This window comes from Neoarius graeffei, chromosome 6 (genome assembly GCF_027579695.1).
Source record: "Neoarius graeffei isolate fNeoGra1 chromosome 6, fNeoGra1.pri, whole genome shotgun sequence".
Taxonomy (NCBI): Eukaryota; Metazoa; Chordata; class Actinopteri; order Siluriformes; family Ariidae; genus Neoarius; species Neoarius graeffei.
In genome coordinates, this window is record NC_083574.1 from 4,202,682 (window position 1) to 4,226,668 (window position 23,987).

The 23,987-nt window shown below is 41.5% G+C and overlaps 1 protein-coding gene across 4 annotated transcripts in view; it reads left to right on the forward strand.

Moving 5' to 3' along the window:
* The window catches only part of ppfibp2a (PPFIA binding protein 2a), a 64,870-nt gene that overhangs the window by 33,640 nt on the left and 7,243 nt on the right, over window positions 1-23,987 (forward strand). For all 4 annotated transcript variants that reach the window (XM_060923198.1, XM_060923199.1, XM_060923201.1 and 1 more), the window contains 11 exons: window positions 827-888; window positions 5,125-5,200; window positions 6,900-6,988; window positions 9,114-9,181; window positions 9,261-9,321; window positions 10,871-10,912; window positions 11,062-11,173; window positions 17,893-18,028; window positions 19,770-19,901; window positions 20,152-20,302; window positions 22,826-22,937. In XM_060923198.1, the coding sequence (XP_060779181.1) occupies window positions 827-888; window positions 5,125-5,200; window positions 6,900-6,988; window positions 9,114-9,181; window positions 9,261-9,321; window positions 10,871-10,912; window positions 11,062-11,173; window positions 17,893-18,028; window positions 19,770-19,901; window positions 20,152-20,302; window positions 22,826-22,937 (1,041 nt within the window). The remainder of the gene's footprint in view (window positions 1-826; window positions 889-5,124; window positions 5,201-6,899; window positions 6,989-9,113; window positions 9,182-9,260; window positions 9,322-10,870; window positions 10,913-11,061; window positions 11,174-17,892; window positions 18,029-19,769; window positions 19,902-20,151; window positions 20,303-22,825; window positions 22,938-23,987) is intronic.

Genomic DNA, 23,987 nt, shown 5'->3' on the forward strand with positions numbered 1-23,987 from the left:
TTGGTCAGAGTTCCTTTGGAAGGGGGCAGGCCTGATTAGAATTCCTTTGAAATCAGGCAGGATTGGTAAAAATTCCTTGGAGATCAGGCAGGATTTGTTAGAATTCCTTTGTAAAGGGGTAGGACCTGTCAGAATTCCTTTGCGATCAGGCAATATTGGCCACAGTTCCTCTTGCAGGGATTGGTTGAGTGTCTGTGGGGATGTACAGGAGAATTCCTTTGGTATGGGGCATGATTAGATTTACAAAACAGTTCTCAATACATATTTTTCTCAGACTTCCTTCTGAAGTGATTTAAGCAATTAAATTTATATTTATTTCAAAAGGTCATGGGTGCATTTACAGTTGAATTCTTATGTGGAGGAAATCTATCAGGATCAAACCTTGATACCAAGAGTGGCTATTCTATGGCACAAGATTGCAGCATTTCCAAAATCGTACTTTCTCAAACACAACACAAGGAAAACATGGGAAATTTAAAACTATAACCAGACAGGGCTATCAGGAAACAGGTGGGATTAATTATCTACTATGGAAACTGGCAATAAGAAGAGGAATATGGCGAGCAAAAAGGGACAAAATGTGACAGATAGGCCAAGTATGGAGACAAAATCAGATAGGAATGTGACTTTGTCCCCAGGTCAATCCACATTTGTCACAGCATCACTTTGCCTTTCCTGCCTTTGTCAACTGCATGTAAAACAAAAAACAAAAACCTGGACTGAAATCCAGAAAATAGTGAAAGCGCACATTCACATTTTTTTTTCTGTTCTTGCTCTAGAAGACTTTTTATATAGTAAACATGTTTGTTTCCTTTTGTCTTTGCAGATCAGGAGCTTCTAAAATTAAAAGCCGGAATGGAATTACTAATTGCAGCCAATGATGAAAAGGTAAAGAACATCCCTGGGATCAGAATTAAAATAATATATAAAGAGTAATTTGTTAGAAATTTAGTGTGGTCTAGATAGTTTCATTAAAAATCATGTTTAAAGGTTCTTCATTTGTCATTCAAGGAGAATAGCTCCTTTCCTCCAACTAGGCGCACGTTCTGGGCTGGTGCTAGAGCTGGTTCAACTTGCAAACCTTCAATGAACCAGTTTACCTTTCCATTGCATTACTGTAGACATCTCTGCTTTCCCAGCAATGCTACCACCAAGCACAACAACAACGATGGTGGACTAATGGATTAGGTAGTCTAGACACTACACTACCTGTTTATTATTATTATCATTATTATTATTATTATTATTATTATTATTAAATGGTGATCACAAAATTTTAGTTGCTCTTGTTGGTCAAGATAATCCTGCCCCCAGCCCCTGACTTAAGCATTTATTGATACTAGACCAGCAAAGTGTTGGTGCTGTTCTTGAGCCAGTTTTCCTGACTGAGAACCAAGGAAAGAAGAATTGGCTTGAGTTAAGGAATGCCTTGAAAGGCCTTGGTGGAAAAGGGTTATTGGAGAACTCTACATCAAACTCTGAAATGTCCTTCGCTTTCAAAAACAGGTTTGACTTGGGACCCTTACAATTTTATGTACAGCCATACATCAATGTGGTTTACTATCAGAAATGATTCCAAGTAGGACTTTTTTGAAGCTATGAAGCCTTAATACTCCTTGAAGAACTCTTTTATAACAGTGTATGTGGTAAGTGGGTAAGTGAAGAACCACTGGGTAATTCATGAAGAACCACTGGGTAAGTGTGTGGTACAGATTGAAAATTATTGGTGATTATTTTCTTCTACCTAGAACAGAGAACCTGTCACCTGTCTAGAAACTTCAGCTAAAGTGTCTTGGACAGTCTTGCCATTGGACAGTTTAGTTCTTATTCTTCTAAAAGAGTTCTCCTCAGATCAGAGATAGGAAAGCAGTCAGTTGTAGGATTAACAATAGGACTATTAAGACTGAAGAGTTTATTAAGTCTGAAGAGTGTCTAAAAGGATTCCAGTTTGTTTCCGAACTCTGCAATTGATGGCTTCACTTTTATAACTGGATCCATGTAAGGCTACATCCACACGACAATGGCAACGAGATTTAAAAAAAAAATATCGCGTCCACATGGGCAACGGATCAGTAAAATATCAGGTACATATGGCAACGCAACGCTTGCTGAAAACGATGCAATACACATGCCACACCTCTACGTGCGCTGTAAGATGGTCCCATCGGAGACACCAGAACAATAGAAGAAGTAAGGATGCATGCGCATAAACTATTATGCGCGAGACTTCATATTAGCCACAAAGTCAGAAAAATCTGTTCGTAAAATTACATTATAATGACCAAATACAATGAAAAGTATTTTTCCAGTCTCACCTGTGAAAGGTAATACCATGTGATCTCGTTTGGACGGCAAACCTGTTGGTACAGTTAAACGCAGCACATGAATGAGGCATCTTTATTCTCCGCTTTGCCCCATCCAATATGGCGGCGAGGATGACGTATGATTCTACGCGGAAGGCGGCGTCTTTAATGGTCCGGAATAAATTGAATGCTACACGTTGATGGATTAATTTGTTCTTCTACGCCCTTTTTGAGGAATGTATTGTAGGACTTAAACCAACATCTGAAGAGGTGAGATCGCTCCTTTTTTCCCTATTTTTGCTGGCGGGATTGACTCTGCCCTAAGGGCTATTCTCTCTCTCTCTCTATCTCTCTCTCTCTCTCTCTCACTTTGCACCATTACACAATAAATATTCACAGTGAAAATATTTTGTAAACGCGTTTCATGAACCAAGTTATAGGATTTGTTGACAACTCGCATCGAGTTCGTTACACTTCTACCCGGCGTGAAGCACATGTGGTTGTGACGTCATCGTAAACAAATCCATTCTACTCATCCAGACGACTTCGCAACGGTGCCGTTGCCAGATCTTTCCACTCTGGAACCCGTTCTCAAAAGATTTCGTTTTGGGGCACCCAAAACGCCGGTGCCGTGTGGACGCCAGGCCGAAACAATAAACAATTTTATCAGATTCACCTGAATCCGTTGCCGTGTGGACAGGGCCTAAGACCCCTTTAGAAAGGTAGAACCATTAACCAGCTAAAGTATCCTTAATATTCTTCACATTACACATTCTGAGTGTTGTCGCTTGTCTCTAATCCCTCACGCCACCTCATCCTGACATGTGGAAGGAGTAAATAGAAACCACTTTGAGCACACAGGACCTCCTGTTCCCGTCTATGGACTCAGACAGCATGAGATATTTACAGAACCCCAGCTAAAACTGGTTCCTTCAGTCCACACTTAAAGGTGTGGGTCTGTGCCAAAACCCGTCATGTGTTTGCAGTAAGCGAGACGTGGCAGGGTCTGCTTGAGGGAATTGCTTCAAAAACACACCCAGTTCTCTGAACTTGCTGCCAGATCTCAACTCTGCAATTTAGCCAATGTTCCATTTAACTGCGCTGCCATGTACCGTGTTCTAAATCATCAGGGTGAGGAAGATTATTTTCAGATAATCTAACAGATTGCATAACCCTCATAAAGCACTCGGATACTTTCCATGACTGCTAAAGTGTTGAGAGAGAGACACTGGGAGCTTTCACATTTCTTTGATATCATCCATACTCTCAGAAAGGTTCTTTAAGGGTTATTTGGATGAATTATGGTTCCTCAAAAGGTTCTCCTTTAAATCTTTTTTGATACGGAAATATTGCGTTATGCACGGAAACTTTAAGGTTTTCTATTTTTTTTCTATGTATCAGAAATATAATACAAAGGATAGTTATGTATGTAAGGGACAAAGCACCTTGTGTTGGGAAAATAATCAACAACAGTTTATAATAATAATAATAATAATAATAATAATAATAATAATAAGTTAAATTTGTATAGCACCTTTCAAGAAACCCAAGGACGCTTTACAATTATAGACAAGGAAAAAAAAAATTAATAATTAAAAAAAAAAGTCCACCAAGTAGGGGTCAGGATGTAATTCCCGTGGTGTAGCAGCCACAGTCCCACCAAAAGGCGCACGAAAACGAGTCCCACATCTCCAGCACCGCCGCCGTGACACCGTCAGTAACATTGCTCGAACACCACACCGTGGATCCACAAAGCAAGCAGAGAAGCTCCGCCACGCAGAGCGCTGATGTGTCCCAAACCGCCTGCACAGCCACCGCGACACCACCGAACAACATCGCTCGGAACATCACGCCAAGCGTTAAAGCACAGAGCGCTGGACAACCATGATGTAAAATGAGCAACGAGCTCACTGCAGTCCATAGCTGGGAGCACAGGCATCGCCCACAGCGAACCAAGGCCTGGAGGGAACCGGCGCCCAAAACTAGGTCCGGAGCTACACCACAACCAGCGGACAAAACATCAAACTACACAAACACACAGAAAAAAAAAAGAAAATAGAAAAAGAAATTAAAAAAAAAGTTCTGGTGAGAAGCGGCAGCCAGAACGCGCACGACGTACTCTCAACCGGAAACGGAAACGAAAAAAAAAAGTTTAGTGTAATAAAGTACCAAAAGAAGGTTTTGAAGTTAATAATTTTCTTGTAACATGAAGTGTTTTATTCCTTTTACACCACAGCACAGCAATGACAATTTAACTTTTTGAAAAAAAAAAAAAAACAACAACAGCATATCTGTTTTATCTGTTTATGGCTAAATGTAATGTTGTGGAACGTCCATGAAACACATCACTTCCTGTTCTTACGTCCATTATAACAGCAATATGCAGCTGTCATTAAAAATCGCAGCTTGTCACTTTACGGAGAGTCTTTTTTCTTGAATATAAGAAATCTCAAAGACTTTACTTCTGACTGTTCCAAAGTGCTGATCCTGGAGACTCCTTCCATAAGTAATTAATTACTATTTTCAAGAAATTTTACACACAAAGTCTGTTTATGTGGCATGTCCTATGCACAAGTCCCTGTGAATTAGCTGCTGCTAATGAAACAATAACGTAATAATATACACATGCATTAATATAAACCTGTGTCACCTATCATATAACCCTTCCTGCTAGAGAAAACGAATCAGCGCCTTTTAACCAATCAACCAAATATGATATATTGTGACTTATAAACTAACTCTGTATATCAGTCACATTGTCTTTAGCGAGCTATTTATTTACCTTCTTACTTGCTTACTTTTTTCTGTATTTATTGCACAGGATCGGCGTATAGAGGAGCTTTCTCTTCTCCTGAGCCACTGCAGACAGTTTCGAGATGGCAAGGCCTTGTTTCAACGTGAGCATTTTGAGCTATCTTACACTAGCTTGAACATTTTACACACTCATTATTATTCAGCTGTTAACCTTGAAGCACAGTATAAATCATTTAATAATGTCATTCAGACTCATGCCTTAATTAGGATTTAATATAGAAAGATGTGTATTGAGAAAAGTAAGTCTGGACCCACTGACAGCTTCAAAGAGTTAACAGGGTTAAGATAATTTACAAAAAAATAAACTTTAAAGGTGCAGTTGGTGACCTTTTTAAAGTGTTAAATTGGATTATTTATACATTTGAAGTGCATAATTTATAAACTGTCTCAAAGAAATGAGACTGGATTCAGCAGATGTGACTAGTTTCTTCAATTCAGACTTTTTGTTGTTGTTTGTTTGTTTTTCTGGCCCTGAAATAAACTCCTCCCCCAAAGAAACAGACCTGTGGCCATTTCCCATAAAAGGCAACTCATGAGTGGATATAAAAAGTTGACACTTCCAACATTACATTTACAGGTTTTTGTGACGTTAAAAATTAAACCATGATAAATCATATCACATCTTTTCCTACCTTTAATGTGATAATAACAACAACAACAACAAAATCAATTAAAAAATGTAGGACAAAAGAAAAAAAAACAGGAAAATAAAGGGCTAGAGAAACTATGGAATAACATCTCATCTCATCTCATTATCTCTAGCCGCTTTATCCTTCTACAGGGTCGCAGGCAAGCTGGAGCCTATCCCAGCTGACTACGGGCGAAAGGCGGGGTACACCCTGGACAAGTCGCCAGGTCATCACAGGGCTGACACATAGACACAGACAACCATTCACACTCACATTCACACCTACGCTCAATTTAGAGTCACCAGTTAACCTAACCTGCATGTCTTTGGACTGTGGGGGAAACCGGAGCACCCGGAGGAAACCCATGCGGACACGGGGAGAACATACAAACTCCACACAGAAAGGCCCTCGTCAGCCACGGGGCTTGAACCCGGACCTTCTTGCTGTGAGGCGACAGTGCTAACCACTACACCACTGTGCCACCCCTCACAAATCCATCTGGCAAAATGTTTTATGGTCTGTTGAGACCAGGGTAGAACTTTCTGGGTAAACTTCTAAACTATATGTTTGGTGCAAAAGCAAGCCAGCTTATCACCCAAAGAACACCACAGTGAATCATGGTGGTGTCAGCATCATGCTGTGGTTCTGCTTCTCTTTAGCTGGGACTGAGGATGTAGTTAAGACAGAATAAATAATTGGGTTAGGGTTAGGGTTCGACTCCAAATTTCAATCTATTGTGGCACAACACCTGCAGGAGTCTCTTACAGCTGAAGATAAAAACTCACCTTTGCATTACATTCATGGCATTTAGCAGACACGCTTATCCAGAATGACATACAACATATCCAGAGCAGCCTGGGGAGCACTTGGGGGCTAAGCGCCTTGCTCAAGGGTACTTCAGCCACTCCTGCTAGTCCAAGGAATCAAACAAGCAACCTTTTGGTCCTAAAGCAACAACTGGTTGGACCCTAACCATTAGGCCATGGCTTCCACCTGCCAGCACAATAAGAACCCAAAGCAGAATTCAGCAATTAATTTTTTTTTTTTTGTAAATCATCGAATGCTTTGTGCCAGATGTCAAATCCTGACAACTATGATTACATTACACGGCAAATGTATTAATTTTTAAAATCATTTTACTAATCATCCTCAGAAATGGCAGCGCTGCAGGGCAGCAGTGAGGAAGAAGAGCAAAGTGCATCAGTGAAGACCAAAGCTCTCACTATAAAAGCTAACTCAGAGGTACAGTATTCTGTATACCGTGTTTATGGTTACATGGAAATGCTTCGTCACAACCTAATGCTTATTTACAGTATCTGTCTTTTTATACCTCTGCTCCGAGGGGGGGGGGTTATACTGGTTTACCTTTGTCCATCCATCCGTCCGTCCATATTTCCGTCCATCCAAAACACCCTTTTTCTCAGCAACCACAAATCATAGGCAATTGGTACCAAACTTCAGCTTGGGGTTCTACACTGTGTATACCATTCTCAGGTCTGTCACACATCGACTTCCTGTATACCGACTGAATGTATTTACCAAACATATAGCGTGGATTTACAAAATTTTCATAACACTTTTCTCAGCAACTACAAATCACAACTGCTTGATATTTGGTACCGAGCTTCAGCTTGGGGTTCTATACCGTGTGTACTGTTTTCAGGTCTGTCACACATCGACTTCCTGTTTACTGACTGAATGTATTTACCAAACATATAGGGTGGATTTTGACGCTATTTCAAGAAGCAAAGCGCTATTTCAAAATGACAGTTTACCAGGATGCTATTTGAAATCCCTGGGGAGAGACACCGCTCTTTACTTACTTGTTTAATTATTTGTTAGATTAGATTAGATTCACTTTATTGATCCCACATCGGGGAAATTCACGTGTTACAGTATCAAGAAAATGCCATACAGATAACAAATAAAAACTGAAATAAAAATTAGACAAACGAAAGATTAAATACAGAGGGCTATTTGCATTATCTACCTTGAAAAGTATAGAAATATTGCCTTATTGAGAGGCTCGGAAAAAAAAATGCACATTACAGGTAGACTCTGTGTGTAATACACACACACACACACACATATATATATAAATAAAAGTATGTAAAAAATAATTTAAGACCTATATTATTGCACATAATAATTGCATCGATGAGGTAGAGGTAGTAGTGGTGAAGTAGTGCAAATTAAACCGACAAACAGGTTATTGGTGCTATGTTACAAGTTGTGGATGTTATACAGTCTGACAGCAGTAGGTATGAATGACCTGCGGTATCTCTCCTTCTTACACCGTGGGTATAGCAGTCTACTACTAAACGAGCTGCTTAAAGCCCCCACAGCCTCATGTAGGGGGTGAGAGGGGTTATCCATGATTGAGGTCAGCTTGGCTAACATCCTCCTCTCACCCACCACCTCAATGGAGTCCAGAGGACAGTCCAAGACTGAGCCAGCCCTTCTGACCAGTTCATTAAGTTCCTTCCTGTCCCTCTCTGAACTTCCACAGCGTAGAAAATCGCTGATGCCACCACAGAGTCATAAAAAGTCCTAAGCAGTGTCCTGCACACACCAAAAGACCTCAGTCTTCTCAACAGGTGGAGACGACTTTGGCCCTTCTTGTACAGGACATCTGTGTTGTTTGTCCAGTCCAGTTTGTTGTTGAGGTGAACACCCAGGTATTTGTACTCCTCCACGATCTCAATGTCCAAACCCTGGATGTTCACTGGTGCAATTTGAGGAGCCGTCCTTCTGAAATCGATCACCACCTCCTTTGTCTTGCTGGCATTGATGCGCAGGTGGTTCAGTTCGCACCAGGTGACAAAGTTGTTGATGACCTCTCTGTACTCCAGATCGTCCCCCTCTGAGACACGTCCAACGATGGCTGTATCATCAGAGAACTTCTGGAGGTGGCAGCTGTCCATGTTGTAGCTGAAGTCAGATGTGTAAAGTGTAAAGAGGAAAGGTGAGAGCACTGTACCCTGTGGAGCCCCCGTGCTGCAGACTACCACATCAGACACACAGTCGCGGAGCCTCACATACTGCGGCTTGTTAACGAGGTAGTCGATGATCCGTGCAGCCAGGTGGTAGTTGACACCAGCTCCCTCCAGCTTCCCCCTAAGCAGTGATGGCTGGATCGTGTTGAAAGCACTGGAGAAGTCAAAGAACATGACTCTCACCATGCTCCCAGTGCCCTCCAGGTGTAAAAGTGACCGGTGTAGCAGGTAGATGACAGCGTCATCTACACCAATGTTGAAGTCAACATTCATAATAAGTGTCCTGTTCCTTTGACTGCTTGCATTCTGATATAAGCAAGAGCGGGGGGATACGTAAATGAGCAGTAGCTCACAGTTGATCTTGTTTTTAGATGGCATCTGGTGCATCCTCTCCACTTCTTGCATCCAAAATATCTGATCAGAAGGAAACAGAATCCAGGTATGACAACCTCTATTTTACCTCTCTTATTGCTCATGCGAAGTGTTCTGTACTAACAAGAAGACATTTGTCCTCTCAGGTCACAGCCAAGAAATCTGTCCAGCAGCCAGGAAGATCTGAAAAATGAAGTGACACAAAAGGTTTGTCTTTTTTATTCACAAGAAAGAAAGAATCTCTGTCCAATGTATCTGTATTATATACAGTAAGTCTGATTACCATACACTGGAATTAGGTAACTTTATTGAGGTTTTTCACCCACGTGACCAAGTCATGTGATGCTGCCATTTTGGACGTCACGGCTCGAATCAGTTTGAATGCGAGGAAGGCGACAAACGAAAAACATAAAAGAAAAAGGAGCGAGATGCAGAAAACACCTTCACTATCCAGCAACGTAGGGCATTTACAGGGCGAGCAGAGGGAGAGGTATTTGCAAAAATTGAGGTTAGCAGGCTTAGAGAACGACGTTTACCTGCTTCCACCAGGATTGTTCACTGACGTACGGAAGTACACGAAGCCCTCGTCTTTACCTGACTTCGGCCCACATGATCTGTATACCTATGTCGTTAAAAACCCATCGCCATACACAGGTATTGATCTGAAAGCGTATAAGAGTTTGGATGCCTACAAATATTTTGTGTCAGGCTGGGTAACATGCCTACATCAGCGGGTCGTCCCTGGAGCCGGTGGTCGCCATCTTATTACAGCTAAGGTTTGTTCACATTTTCATTTACTTTCGGTCCTCAGGATAAACAAAATGTTATTAAATGTCATTGAAATAACTTCTTAGTCTGTTGAGACATGGCCCGTTATAAATTTGCTGTTACCAGGCAATGACCAAGAACTGTATTATTAGGGTCGGTGTCTGTGTTGTAGCAGTGTACTAGCAGCTAGCTGTTAGCACTAGCTAATGTCAACAACATAGTAGCTAGTATGTTACTGTAGCAATGTTTACGTTCAGTCATTTGGATGACTGTTAAAACCTTTCAGTCTCAAGTTTTTCCTTTACTGTATTTACTAGTTTACTGTAATTATGATCCGGCAGCTATTTACACCAGATCCAGTGTAAATAGCTGCCGGAGCCGACGTCCGAGCTTGCCAGAGCCAGCGCGCTCGGGCAGGCTGGGAGCTAGCGCGCTCGGGCAGGCTGGGACGTCGGCTCCGGCAGCTATTTACACTGGATCCGGTGTAAATAGCTGCCGGATCATAATTACAGTAAACTAGTAAATACAGTAAAGGAAAAACTTGAGACTGAAAGGTTTTAACAGTCATCCAAATGACTGAACGTAAACATTGCTACAGTAACATACTAGCTACTGTTGTTGACATTAGCTAGCTTGACCTTCAAAATGGCGGACACCGGGGCGTCACGTGACCCTGCGACGTCAGGTGAAAAACCTCAATACCACAATGCTGTTGATTAATTTTCTATAACAGCATCATCACACCTACTGTGCTGCACACAATGGATAGAGATCCGGCTTAAAACAAAAACCTGAAGTTAATGCTTAACTATTTTGAGGCAATATACAGTATCATACTGGTGACATTTTCTCAGCTATGGCCTTAAATATTCAGCAGTTTGGGTTGTGTAATGTCTCCGATTGTGAACTGTAGTTACTGTATGATGGCTATAATTCCCTCTTTAGTTTCTAAACTAATTATATTTCTGATCTTGTTTCACTCCTGTAGCCTGCAATCGGGACTCCTGTAGAACCTGCCTGCTCAGACGAGGTACACTAATGACACTTGTGACACACTGATTAAGTTTTAATCTCAATCCAAACATCAACCGAGTTCACGTTTCACTCGGATGATCATGTCAGTGCTGTCAGATTAACTGTCTCAGGATTACTGTTTGCTTTGTTTTCTCCCATAAACAGGGTTCTCAGTCCAAACTGGAGAACGGGAAATGCACGCTGATAGATGGTAATAAAAGCGATGACTCGGAGCCGAGGTCTCCAGAAGGCAACCAGGATGGAGACGTGAACCAGAGTATGAGCTTCAATGATTCTTATAAACTGTGTGCTAGTTTATCTGTCTTGGGTCTTAATCACACTTTTTCACTAATATATTATGGAAATCCTGGATAAGGTGAAGCATGAGGTGAAGTCCCAAATCTGCTTCTCTAACCTTTAGGCCATGGCCTTATCCAATTCTCGCCTGTCGCTTGTGCTTTCCTGTGAAGTTCCTTTGGTGATACCTTGTTTGGGATGTCATAGGTGCTAAAGAAGGCAACTGGACTTGCTTGAAATCCTTGAAGATGTTTCACCTCTCATCCACAAGGCTTCTTCAGTTCTGTCTGACTAGTGGGGAGTTCCAGGTATTGCAAGTATCTGACTCCCCATTAGTCAGACAGAACTGAAGAAGCCTTTTGGATGAGAGGTGAAATGTCTTCAAGGATTTCAAGCAAGTCCAGTTGCCTTCTTTAGTGCTTATGGTTTGCGATGACCTGGATGACTGAGAACCTTCACAGACTTGTTTGGGATGCAGTACTTTATTTTGAAGCCTGCCTGTGGGACCACCTTCACCACCTCATGATGTGCAACTCTGACCACAGAGTCCATACAGAGATTGAAAATAGACAGAGATTCCAAGGCACCTTAACTACACTTACCTGACTAGTGTCTCAAACAGACAGGTTGTCCCTTTAATACAGGCTTTTGTGCTGGTTCCTGGAATCACTGGTGGAAGGGTGAACACAGGCTGACAGCCAGGTGGTCCAAACACTCTGGCGAGTCTTGTGGCCAATGCAGGCAAATACAGTGCCTTGCAAAAGTATTCATCCCCCCTTGGTGTTTCTACTGTTTTGTTGCATTACAAGCTGGAATTAAAATGAATTTTTGGAGGGTTAGCACCATTCGATTTACACAACATGCCTACCACTTTAAAGGTGCACATTTTTTTGTGACACAAACAATAATTAAGATGAAAAAACAGAAATCTGGAGTGTGCATAAGTATTAACTCCCTTTCGTATGAAACACCTAAATAAGAGCTGGTCCAACCAATTAACTTCATAAGTCACATAATTAGTTGACTAAGATCCACCTCTGTGCAATCAAAGTGTCACATGATCTGCCACATGATTTCTGTATAAATCAACCTGTTCTGGAAGGACCCTGACTCTGCAACATGACTAAGCAAGCAACATGAAAACCAAGGAGCCTCCAAACAGGTCAGAGACAAAGTTGTGGAGAAGTATAGATCAGATTTGAGTCATAAAAAAATATCCCAAACTTTGAATATCCCACGGAGCTCCATTAAATCCATTATAGCAAAATGGAAAGAATATGGCACCACTACAAACCTGACAAGAGAAGGCCCCGCCCACCAAAACTCACAGACCAGGCAAGGAGGACATTAATCAGAGATGCAACCAAGACACCAACAATAATCCTGAGGGAGATGCAAAGATCCACAGCGGAGAAGGGAGTATCTGTCCATAGAACCACTTTAAGCCATACACTTTACAGAGTGGGGATTTATGGAAGAGTGGCCAAAAAAATTCATTGCTTAAAAAAAAAAATCACATTTGGAGTTTGTCCAACAGCATGTGGCAGACTCCCCAAACACATGGAAGAAGATTCTCTGGTCAAATGAGACAGAAATTGAACTATTTGGCCAGCATCGGAAATGCCATGTGTGGAGCAAACCCAACACCCTGAGAACACCATCCTTACAACGAAGCATGGTGGTGGCAGCATCATGCTGTGGGGATGTTTTTCATCTGCAGGGACAGGAAAGCTGGTCAGGACTGGAGGAAAGATGGATGGTGCTAAATACAGGGCAATTCTTGAAGAAAACCTGTTCGAGTCAGAGGTTTGAGACTGGGACGAAGGTTCATGGTCTAGCAGGACAATGACCCTAAATGTACTGCTAAAGCTACACTAGAGTGGTTTAAAGGGAAACATTTAAATGTCTTGGAATGGCCTAGTCAAAGCTCAGACCTCAATCCAATTGAGAATCTGTGACATAACTTGAAGATTGCTGTACACCAACACAACCCATCTAACCTGAAGGAGTTGGAGCAGTTTTGCCTTGAGGAATGGACAAAAATCCCAGTGGCTAGATGTGCTAAGCTAATAGAGACATACCCCAAGAGGCTTGCAGCTGTAATTGTAGCAAAAGGTGGCTCTATAAAGTATTGATTTTTTTTTTTTTGGGGGGGGAGTACTTATGCACACTCCAGATTCCTGTTTTTTCATCTTAATTATTGTTTGTGTCACAATAAGAAAAAAAAAATGTGCACCTTTAAAGTGGTCGGCATGTTGTGTAAATCAAATGGTGCTAATCCTCCAAAAATCCATTTTACAGTGGTGCTTGAAAGTTTGTGAACCCTTTAGAATTTTCTGTATTTCTGCATAAATATGACTTAAAACATCATCAGATTTTCACACAAGTCCTAAAAGTAGATAAAGAGAACCCAGTTAAACAAATGAGACAAAAATATTATACTTGGTCATTTATTTATTGAGGAAAATGATCCAATATTACATATCTGTGAGTGGCAAAAGTATGTGAACCTTTGCTTTCAGTATCTGGTGTGACCCCCTTGTGCAGCAATAACTGCAACTAAACGTTTGCGGTAACTGTTGATCAGTCCTGCACACCGGCTTGGAGGAATTTTAGCCCGTTCCTCCGTACAGAACAGCTTCAACTCTGGGATGCTGGTGGGTTTCCTCACATGAACTGCTCACTTCAGGTCCTTCCACAACATTTCGATTGGATTAAGGCCAGGACTTTGACTTGGCCATTCCAAAACATTCACTTTATTCTTCTTTAATCATTCTTTGGTAGAACGACTTGTGTGCTTAGGGTCGTTGTCTTGCTGCATGACACACCTTCTCTTGAGATTCAGTTCATGGACAGATGTCCTGACATTTTCCTTTAGAATTCACTGGTATAATTCAGAATTCATTGTTCCATCAATGATGGCAAGCCATCCTGGCCCAGATGCAGCAAAACAGGCCCAAACCATGATACTACCACCACCATGTTTCACAGATGGGATAAGGTTCTTATGCTGGAATGCAGTGTTTTCCTTTCTCCAAACATAACACTTCTTATTTAAACCAAAAAGTTATACTTTGGTCTCATTCATCCACAAAACATTTTCCAATAGCCTTCTGGCTTGTCCACGTGATCTTTAGCAAACTTCAGACGAGCAGCAATGTTCTTTTTGGAGAGCAGTGGCTTTGTCCTTGCAACCCTGCCATGCACACCATTGTTGTTCAGTGTTCTCCTGATGGTGGACTCATGAACATTAACATTAGCCAATGTGAGAGAGGCCTTCAGTTGCTTAGAAGTTACCCTGGGCTCTTTGTGACCTCGCCGACTATTATACGCCTTGCTCTTGGAGTGATCTTTGTTGGTCGACAACTCCTGGGGAGGGTAACAATGGTCTTGAATTTCCTCCATTTGTACACAATCTGTCTGACTGTGGATTGGTGGAGTCCAAACTCTTTAGAGATGGTTTTGTAACCTTTCCCAGCCTGATGAGCATCAACAACGCTTTTTCTGAGGTCCTCAGAAATCTCCTTTGTTCGTGCCATGATACACTTCCACAAACATGTGTTGTGAAGATCAGACTTTGATAGATCCCTGTTCTTTAAATAAAACAGGGTGCCCACTCGCACCTGATTGTCATCCCATTGATTGAAAACACCTGAGTCTAATTTCACCTTCAAATTAACTGCAAATCCTAGAGGTTCACATACTTTTGCCACTCACAGATATGTAATATTGGATCATTTTCCTCAATAAATAAATGACCAAGTATAATATTTTTGTCTCATTTGTTTAACTGGGCTCTCTTTATCTACTTTTAGGACTAGTGTGAAAATCTGATGATGTTTTAGGTCATATTTTAGCAGAAATATAGAAAATTCTAAAGGGTTCACAAACTTTCAAGCACCACTGTAATTCCAGCTTGTAATGCAACAAAACAGGACAAATACCAAGGGGGATGAATACTTTTGCAAGGCACTGTACCCCCATCCTCCTGGGAACCATAATTGGAGGTGTAGCTTCCTGTCAGCCCTGGTTGTCCTGCTCCCTTGCTTGCCACCTGGATCCCCAGTGGGGAGCAAAGCGGTGTGGACGAGAACTGCGCATCCTCTTCACCACCGTCAACAACAAATCCTTGCACAGGCCATGTCCTATGTCAAGAAGTAAGATAGCGCACACAGGCCTGCTACTAATTGGGGATGTTTGAGCTAAAGTTTGAGGCACTTCATCAGGGCATCATGTGGTATCCAATCATATGCTGCCTTAAGATCAACAAAGGCTATAAACAGCAGAGTTTCTGCTTTACTTGACTTTTCAAGCACTTGGCGCAGAATGTAGATGGCATCAATGATTGATCTGTTGGACCAAAATCCAAATTGTGATGGCTATAGCATACATTAGGATAAGCTTCCCAAGAGCATTCAGTGATGATCCCTCTGATATGACGTTAGACAAGGTTGCAGTGAAACTCAAACCTCTGTAGATCTCAGCACATGATCTCAGGCCTTGTTTGTGGAGGCATGCAGTAAGCCATCAGGTTGGGACTTGGAGGCATGTCCACACTAGCCCTATCAGGAACACAAAGTACTCTCTCTCTCGTACTCTCTCCTCTCGTCTCATTTTGTCTCTGGGTAAATGAAAGCCACTTGTTGCTCCACACTAAATTTATGTCCGTCTTTGATCAGGTCGTGTAGTTGGTGGTTTTATTTGGATCCTGAGTTTTCCTTCCTCTCACTCCTTCTCTGTGTCAGTCTGAGGAACCGGACCTGTGGTTTCAGCTGCGTTTTAGCTTTAACTCAGCCCAGATGTTTGCACATGTGTCAGTGTGCAGATCAAAGAGCAGCTTTTACTCCAGAATCCGTATGCTATCAGGTGTAATTTCTTCTTCCGCTTTGCTTCAAAGACCTCAGTGTGTTCTTCTAAACTCTTATTATATTTATTCTAACTTATTTTATTGTTTCATTCATGGTTTTATTGTTCATTATATTAATATAGAACCTACAGTGCCCTCCAGAATTATTGGCACCCTGTGTAAATATTAGAAAAAGGGTTAGAAAATAATCCACCTTTTGATGAAGTCGCTTCATCTCACATTGAAAGGAAAAAGAGAGAGAGAGAGAAAGGCATGCCAATAATTGTGGAGGGCACTGTATAGGAGATGTATGTTAGGAGATGTATCAGCTAGCTTAACGTTAGCTATCATTTAATTCAAACCCAGTAGGCCTGCCTTACTGTAATGCCAAGAATGAGGTCAAGTCTGCTCTGATGATATTTATTGATTCCTTGTTTTGTCTGGTCTTTGGCAGTTTTCTGGAAAGTAAGATGGGAAATCAGTGTCTGGGGAAGGAATAGTAGAAAGGAAAGTAATGGAGAGAGATGGATGTTATTCCAGGTGGATTGTGAAGGAAAGGGGGATAAAAGTTATGAAGTGGTAGAAATTGTGGTGGCATCAATATAAGAAGGAGTTCTATCTATAAATCTATTTGTTATACTAATCTGTAAATGCTACTGTAGTACCACCATTGCATGTAGGTTGACAAAACTGCACTTGTTCATTGTGTGAAGTTCTCTTTTACGTGTCGTTGCTTGACCCAGTGTAATTTTGTGTTATGAAGACTGCATGATGCCATGCCATTTTTGTTATGAGTATCGCTAAATCGGAAAAAAGTAAAACGCACCCACTAAAGTCACTGTTGGTGGTGAACAAAATTGCACCTGTCCATTGTGTGAAGTTATTTTTTATGTGTCACCGTTGCTTGACACAGTGTGATTTTGTGTTATGAAGTTTGCATGATGCCATGTCATGCCTGGTCATTGTGTGAGATTATGAATATTCTTATTTTTAAACATACAGTTGAGTGTCACTATTGCTTGGCCCAGTGGCATGTTGTGTTACATCTAAAACTAAATAGAAAACACAAAATAAAAAGTAAAATGCACCCATAAAGTCATTGTTGGTGATAAATTATGTCACATTCATCTCATTATCTTAGGCGTAGCGGTGGGTTTAAAAACAGGCTGATGAATATATGGACTAGTTGAATGAGGACTTACCGTATTGTTGAGTCTCTAAAATAGTCATTGAATTAAGTGACTTTTGTAGGTAAAATTAGGTGTTTAACAACCTGTTAAAAATACACCAGAATGCAGGAAATGGCATCTAATTAATTAAAAATTTTCTGGCGGAGGACCCCCCGCCAGTGTGTCCCCCCCACATTAAAAATGCTTCTGACACCCCTGGTATATATGCATAAGAGGAATAAAACACTTCAGGGCGTGCTGTTTTAGGATTATAATCAACCATGTTGTTGATTGTTTTTATGTATTTACTCTCGTGTGTGATTTAAATGATTTAACTGAGCCTAAATCTTCCCTTACTGCTGTTAGATTTGATTTCTGCTTGAATTTAAAAAATAAATAAATAAATAAAAATAATAAAACCAGACTCATTTACATTCCACACAATTTTACTTCAGCAATTTTTCCCTGCTATTTTTTACGTTCTGGAAAGACAAACCGAGTACATTTAATATTCCAGAACGGGCCGAGCCTCAGAACTGTTGCCTAACAGAACGGGCCTCACTGATAGCATCACACCTGGTTTCTGTGTGAACTCACCTTCACCCTTCCCTGTACAGCGCTGCTGACTGTCTATCTGTGATCACACCTCAGTAACTCCATGTGCTTTATTTAATTTTCCCACAGGAAAGGCGGAGAGAACGGAAGACCCGAGCGCTTGCGATTCTTCACCCACATCGTCTGGTGCGGATTCAGGAGAACATTCCCCCGTCTCACAGGAAAACATGAAGAACAACAAGAGCATACGCAAACTGTGGGGGAAGTGAGTGTGGATGTGTTGCTCTGAGCGCCTGATTCTAAAAGAACCCTGAAACCTGCTCGGCTCACAAGAACCCTTAGAAATACAAGTGTGAGCCGAATGAAAACGTTTTATTTATTTATTTAGCATCAACATAATCTCCATTTCATTCAATGTAAGTGTCTGGAGCACTTGAGAAAAAAAAAAGTTGTTGTATTTTTAAAGTTTTTATTTGACTCACACATATTTTTCAAAAAATCAAAAACTTTTTTCCCCCTCCAGTATGAACTTTGGGGGTGGTTCAGGTACAGAGGCCCTGAAAGACAATGTGAAAAAAGTAAACAAACAAGTAAACAAACTAACAAACTTGTAATAATAATAATAATAATAATAATAAGCTCAACACAACTACAAAAAAATGAAATAAAAAATTTTAAACAAATAAATAAATAAACGTTGGCTTGGGAATCTGTGAGAGGATCACGGATTTGACCCACAAGAAAAAAGCAGAAAGAAGATAATAATGAATGAATAAATTAAAGTTTTCTACAAAGGGTGAGAAGAGAAATAATTAATGAGTCGTCCCTTGTGGTTGAAATTGGTACGGGCATAACAGCTGGTTAGTCATAGCCAGGTAGTTTAATCTCAGTCTCTCTCTCTCTCTCTCTCTCTCTCATGCTTTAGACATTTCCAGTGGGAAAAAACAAACAAACAAATAAAGAATCAAATAAATAAATAAATAAATACAATGAAAGTGGATTTTTTGTGTTAAAGTTGTCAAAGTGATGCTGTAAATATGTATCCATCCATCCATCCATTATCTGTAGCCGCTTTATCCTGTTCTACAGGGTCGCAGGCGAGCTGGAGCCTATCCCAGCTGACTACGGGCGAAAGGCGGGGTACACCCTGGACAAGTCGCCAGGTCATCACAGGGCTGACACATAGACACAGACAACCATTCACACTCACATTCACACCTACGCTCAATTTAGAGTCACCGGTTAACCTAACCTGCATGTCTTTGGACTGTGGGGGAAACCGGAGCACCCGGAGGAAACCCACGCGGACACGGGGAGAACATGCAAACTCCACACAGAAAGGCCCTCGCCGGCCACGGGGCTCGAACCCGGACCTTCTTGCTGTGAGGCGACAGCGCTAACCACTACACCACCATGCCACCATGAATGTAATACATTTTTTTAATGTGGAAATAAAGTGGGAATTTTCATCTTAATTCCAGGCTTCTGGATTCGGGATCAATTAAACCAAAAAGTAATAAACAAGAAACAAATAAATTAAATGCTAATAATCTTAATTAGTTTAAAATTAAATTATATATGTGTGTGTGGGGCAGCACAGTGGTGGAGTGGTTAGCGCTGTCGCCTCACAGCAAGAAGGTCCGGGTTCGAGCCCCGTGGCCGGCGAGGGCCTTTCTGTGTGGAGTTTGCATGTTCTCCCCGTGTCCGCGTGGGTTTCCTCCGGGTGCTCCGGTTTCCCCCACAGTCCAAAGACATGCAGGTTAGGTTAACTGGTGACTCTAAATTGAGCGTAGGTGTGAATGTGAGTGTGAATGGTTGTCTGTGTCTATGTGTCAGCCCTGTGATGACCTGGCGACTTGTCCAGGGTGTACCCCGCCTTTCGCCCGTAGTCAGCTGGGATAGGCTCCAGCTTGCCTGCGACCCTGTAGAACAGGATAAAGCGGCTACAGATAATGAGATGAGATGAGATGTCTGAGTCACTGAACACTGAACGAGTCTGTGTTTAGGATCAGGAGGACGCAGTCGGGGGGTCTGGGGCCAGGCGATGATCTGGAGCCCACTGAGTTTCGGAGAGGGGGACTGAGAGCCACAGCTGGACCACGACTGGCTCGAACCCCTGACTCGGCCCGCTCCGTCCGGTAGGAGTCCAGATTTGACTTATTTCTTGTAAAACTGATGCATATTTTATATTATGAGATTATTATGACATCATTATTATATTACCATATTAATTAACAAATAATGTGTCATATTTAATCCTCATATAATGAATATATCTTATATCTTAGAAAGAAACTGACTCCTAATATGAACATGAAAACAGATTCCTGGTGCTATTCTCTGAGTAAACACCTTCCAGGTTTATTATTGTCCTCCATCACTCCTCAGAGACATGACGGTCCCATTCTCCAACTGGACCACGGAGCAGGTGTGTGGTTGGTTGGAGGACTATGGACTCGGTCAGTACGTCAACTTAGCGCGTCAGTGGGTGATCAGCGGGCAGACCCTCCTCTCCGCTACGCCTCAGGAGTTTGAGAAGGTTCGATTTTCTTTAAAGTTGCCTCATGAGATTATACTGCAAGTTCTGAATGATGAAAATGTAATCCAGGGCTTAAGTTTATTCCTAAACTGATGGAACATCATGCATGGATGTTTTTAACTAATCACCAGTTACACAATAGCTAATTCTGATCCAGTAATTTAATTGGTTAAGCAGCATTCCATGAATACTTACTGTTCCACGTCCACACCCCTCTTCAACCAACAGGGAATGGGTTTTTGAACCGGTTCCATTGAATCCTGGTGCCAGCTAGTGACCCAGCCCACGTTTTCACCAGTTTTGAATGGAACTGCTAAAATCAAGGATACATCATGAACAGAGGGTTTTGCACAACAGGAGTAAACAGTAGAAGACTCAGACTCAGATTTATTGTCATTCAAACCATGTGACATGATAAGAACGAAACGCAGTGACCCAGGTCTCGGTGTGTGCTGCGTGAATAAGTAACTCACTAACTAACTAACTGACTAAATAAATGACAGCACAATGATGGTGCACAATGATCACCTCTGAGCTTTTGATTTGCTATTGCAGATATTTGTTTTCGTTCCATTTTTTCCTCAAGATGTTTCTTTTTCCATTATGTTCTCCACTGCTGTGCTCTGCTTCCTTTCCAAACTAATGACACGCCCACTGATGCCATTATGGTTCATGCTGCCCCAAAACCAGCTATATTTTTGTTCTAGCTGGGAATCAACTTTTCAGGTTCTGAACCGATTTATTTTTGGTCGAATGGCTCAAAATTTGGTGCGTGAACCAGAATGGAATGGAATCCATTCCCTGTTGGTGGAAAAGGGGTACCATTGTAACATTCCACTTCCTTGTTATTTTACCCCTGCTCCGAAGGAGGGCGTAAACCTCCATCCATCCATCCATCCATCCATCCATCCGTATCTCTGTCCATCCAAAACACCCATTTTCTCAGCAACCACAAGTACCACTTGGTACTTGGTACCAAACTTCAGCTTGGGGTTCTATACCATGTATACCGTTTTCAGGTCTTTCCCACATCGACTTCCTGTTTACCGACTGAATGTATTTACGAAACATATAGGATCTCATCTCATCTCATTATCTCTAGCCGCTTTATCGTGTTCTACAGGGTCGCAGGCAAGCTGGAGCCTATCCCAGCTGACTACGGGCGAAAGGCGGGGTACACCCTGGACAAGTCGCCAGGTCATCACAGGGCTGACACATAGACACAGACAACCATTCACACTCACATTCACACCTACGCTCAATTTAGAGTCACCAGTTAACCTAACCTGCATGTCTTTGGACTGTGGGGGAAACCAGAGCACCCGGAGGAAACCCACGCGGACACGGGGAGAACATGCAAACTCCACACAGAAAGGCCCTCGCCGGCCACGGGGCTTGAACCTGGACCTTCTTGCTGTGAGGCGACAGCGCTAACCACTACACCACCGTGCCGCCCCATATAGGATGGATTTACAAAATTTTCGTAACACTTTTCTCAGCAACTACAAATCACAACTGCTTGATATTTGGTACCAAACTTCAGCTTGGGGTTCTATACCATGTATACCGTTTTCAGGTCTGTCGCACATCGATTTCCCGTTTACCGACTGAATGTATTTCTGAAACATACAGGGTGGATTTTGAAGCAAAATGCTATTTCAAAATGACAGTTTCCCAGGATGCTATTTGAAATCCCTGGGGAGAGACACTGCTCTTTACTTACTTGTTTCAGGGTTTATTATTTGTTGAAGTCAACATTCATAATACGTGTCCTGTTCCTTCGATTGCTTGCATTCTGATATAAGTGCGAGTGGGGGGGGGGGATACAGAAGTGAGCAGTAGCTCACAGTTGATCTTGTTCGAAACTGTTACTGCAGTCTTCATTATTAGCGTTAACAACGTCATCAATAGACACTGCAATTGATATTTTTAGCTCATCCAGCCGCATGCCAGGCCGGATAAGCTAATGTGATCACGTGTCGTCCGTTGTCTGTCCGTCATCGTCATCTGTCCACTATTTATAAAAATCTCTATTCTTCCTACAGGATTGATCGGATTTCGATCAAACTCACAAACAATGTTTCACAGGTGGGTGTGCATAAAAGTTGTCAAAATGGTGGAGCCACCTTTCATATTTACGATTTTATGGACGTCTGAAATTTCAAACACACACACACCAACAGTGGCCCGTATGAGCTACAGCTTCATTGAGGCAAGTTTTAGTAATTTAACTTTTGAGTTCAAATCCGAACGCTGATCAGATGAAGACGAAACGGATGAAGGGACGCCGGTTTTACAGAAGCACCTTTAAAAAGAACGTACAAATCCATTTGAGCTAGCTAGATGGATTAAATAAACATAAACTTTGGCCATATTGTGTCCAAAATATCACTTACTCGATATTTTATTGAACAGCTGATTGAACTGTTGTTTGAAACTAAAATTGCACAAATGTTACAGTGAATATGATGACCTCATCGCTCATGTGATATTTCTGAAGTATAATTTGAATTATTGTTACAGGAAATGGGCATCAAACATCCGCTCCACAGAAAGAAACTGCAGTTGGCGCTCAAGTCATTCAACAGCAAGGCGATGGAGAAATCCTCTGAGCTCGATCACATCTGGGTCACACGTAGGTTCTTTTGTAATGTTGTGAATTACTGATCATTTTTTGATGGTTTTATATATATATATTTCACTCTGAATACTCATATTTATTGCACAGGCGAGTCTGCTGCTTAAAATATTAAAATTGTGTAAAAATATTAACAGCTATTTACTACTTATGGATTGAGTGCAAAAGTTTTCACACACTTTTTTTTTTTTGTCGATGTGAATTCATTGTCATGAAAAAAAGTCAAAAACTTTAAGATAAAAAAAAGTTGACTTTTTTTTTTGTTGTTCCGAAGACTTTTTTAGTGCTTTGTGTACAGTGGTGCTTGAAAGTTTGTGAACCCTTTAGAATTTCTACATAAATATGACCTAAAACATCATCAGATTTTCACACAAGTCCTAAAAGTAGATAAAGAGAACCCATCTCATTATCTCTAGCCGCTTTATCCTGTTCTACAGGGTCGCAGGCGAGCTGGAGCCTATCCCAGCTGACTACGGGCGAAAGGCGGGGTACACCCTGGACAAGTCGCCAGGTCATCACAGGGCTGACACATAGACACAGACAACCATTCACACTCACATTCACACCTACGCTCAATTTAGAGTCACCAGTTAACCTAACCTGCATGTCTTTGGACTGTGGGGGAAACCGGAGCACCCGGAGGAAACCCACGCAGACATGGGGATCATCAATCATTCAGTATTCAAGGTGTTCCTCAATTAACTTGTTTTTGATCATCATACATCCTTATTTTATTTTTTCCTTTCTTACTTTTTGAATAAAAACCCTTTTTGTATCACTACCCTTCTAATGCACAACATGGGTCAAAAACGACCTGCATTCATTTTCCAGGTTATTTCATGTACGGCTGAGTGTTTCTGTGATCTACTTTTGAAATAAATTCATTTTGTCATTTACTTTTCCAAATATGCAGTAAATATCTTGTTTATGTTTAGCACAAATCATCATTTTTATTTTTCCTTTCTTAAGTTATGAACAAGCACAGCTTTTGTAATTCTACATCAAGTTTACACACATGGGTCAGAACCGACCCGCAGGCATTTACTC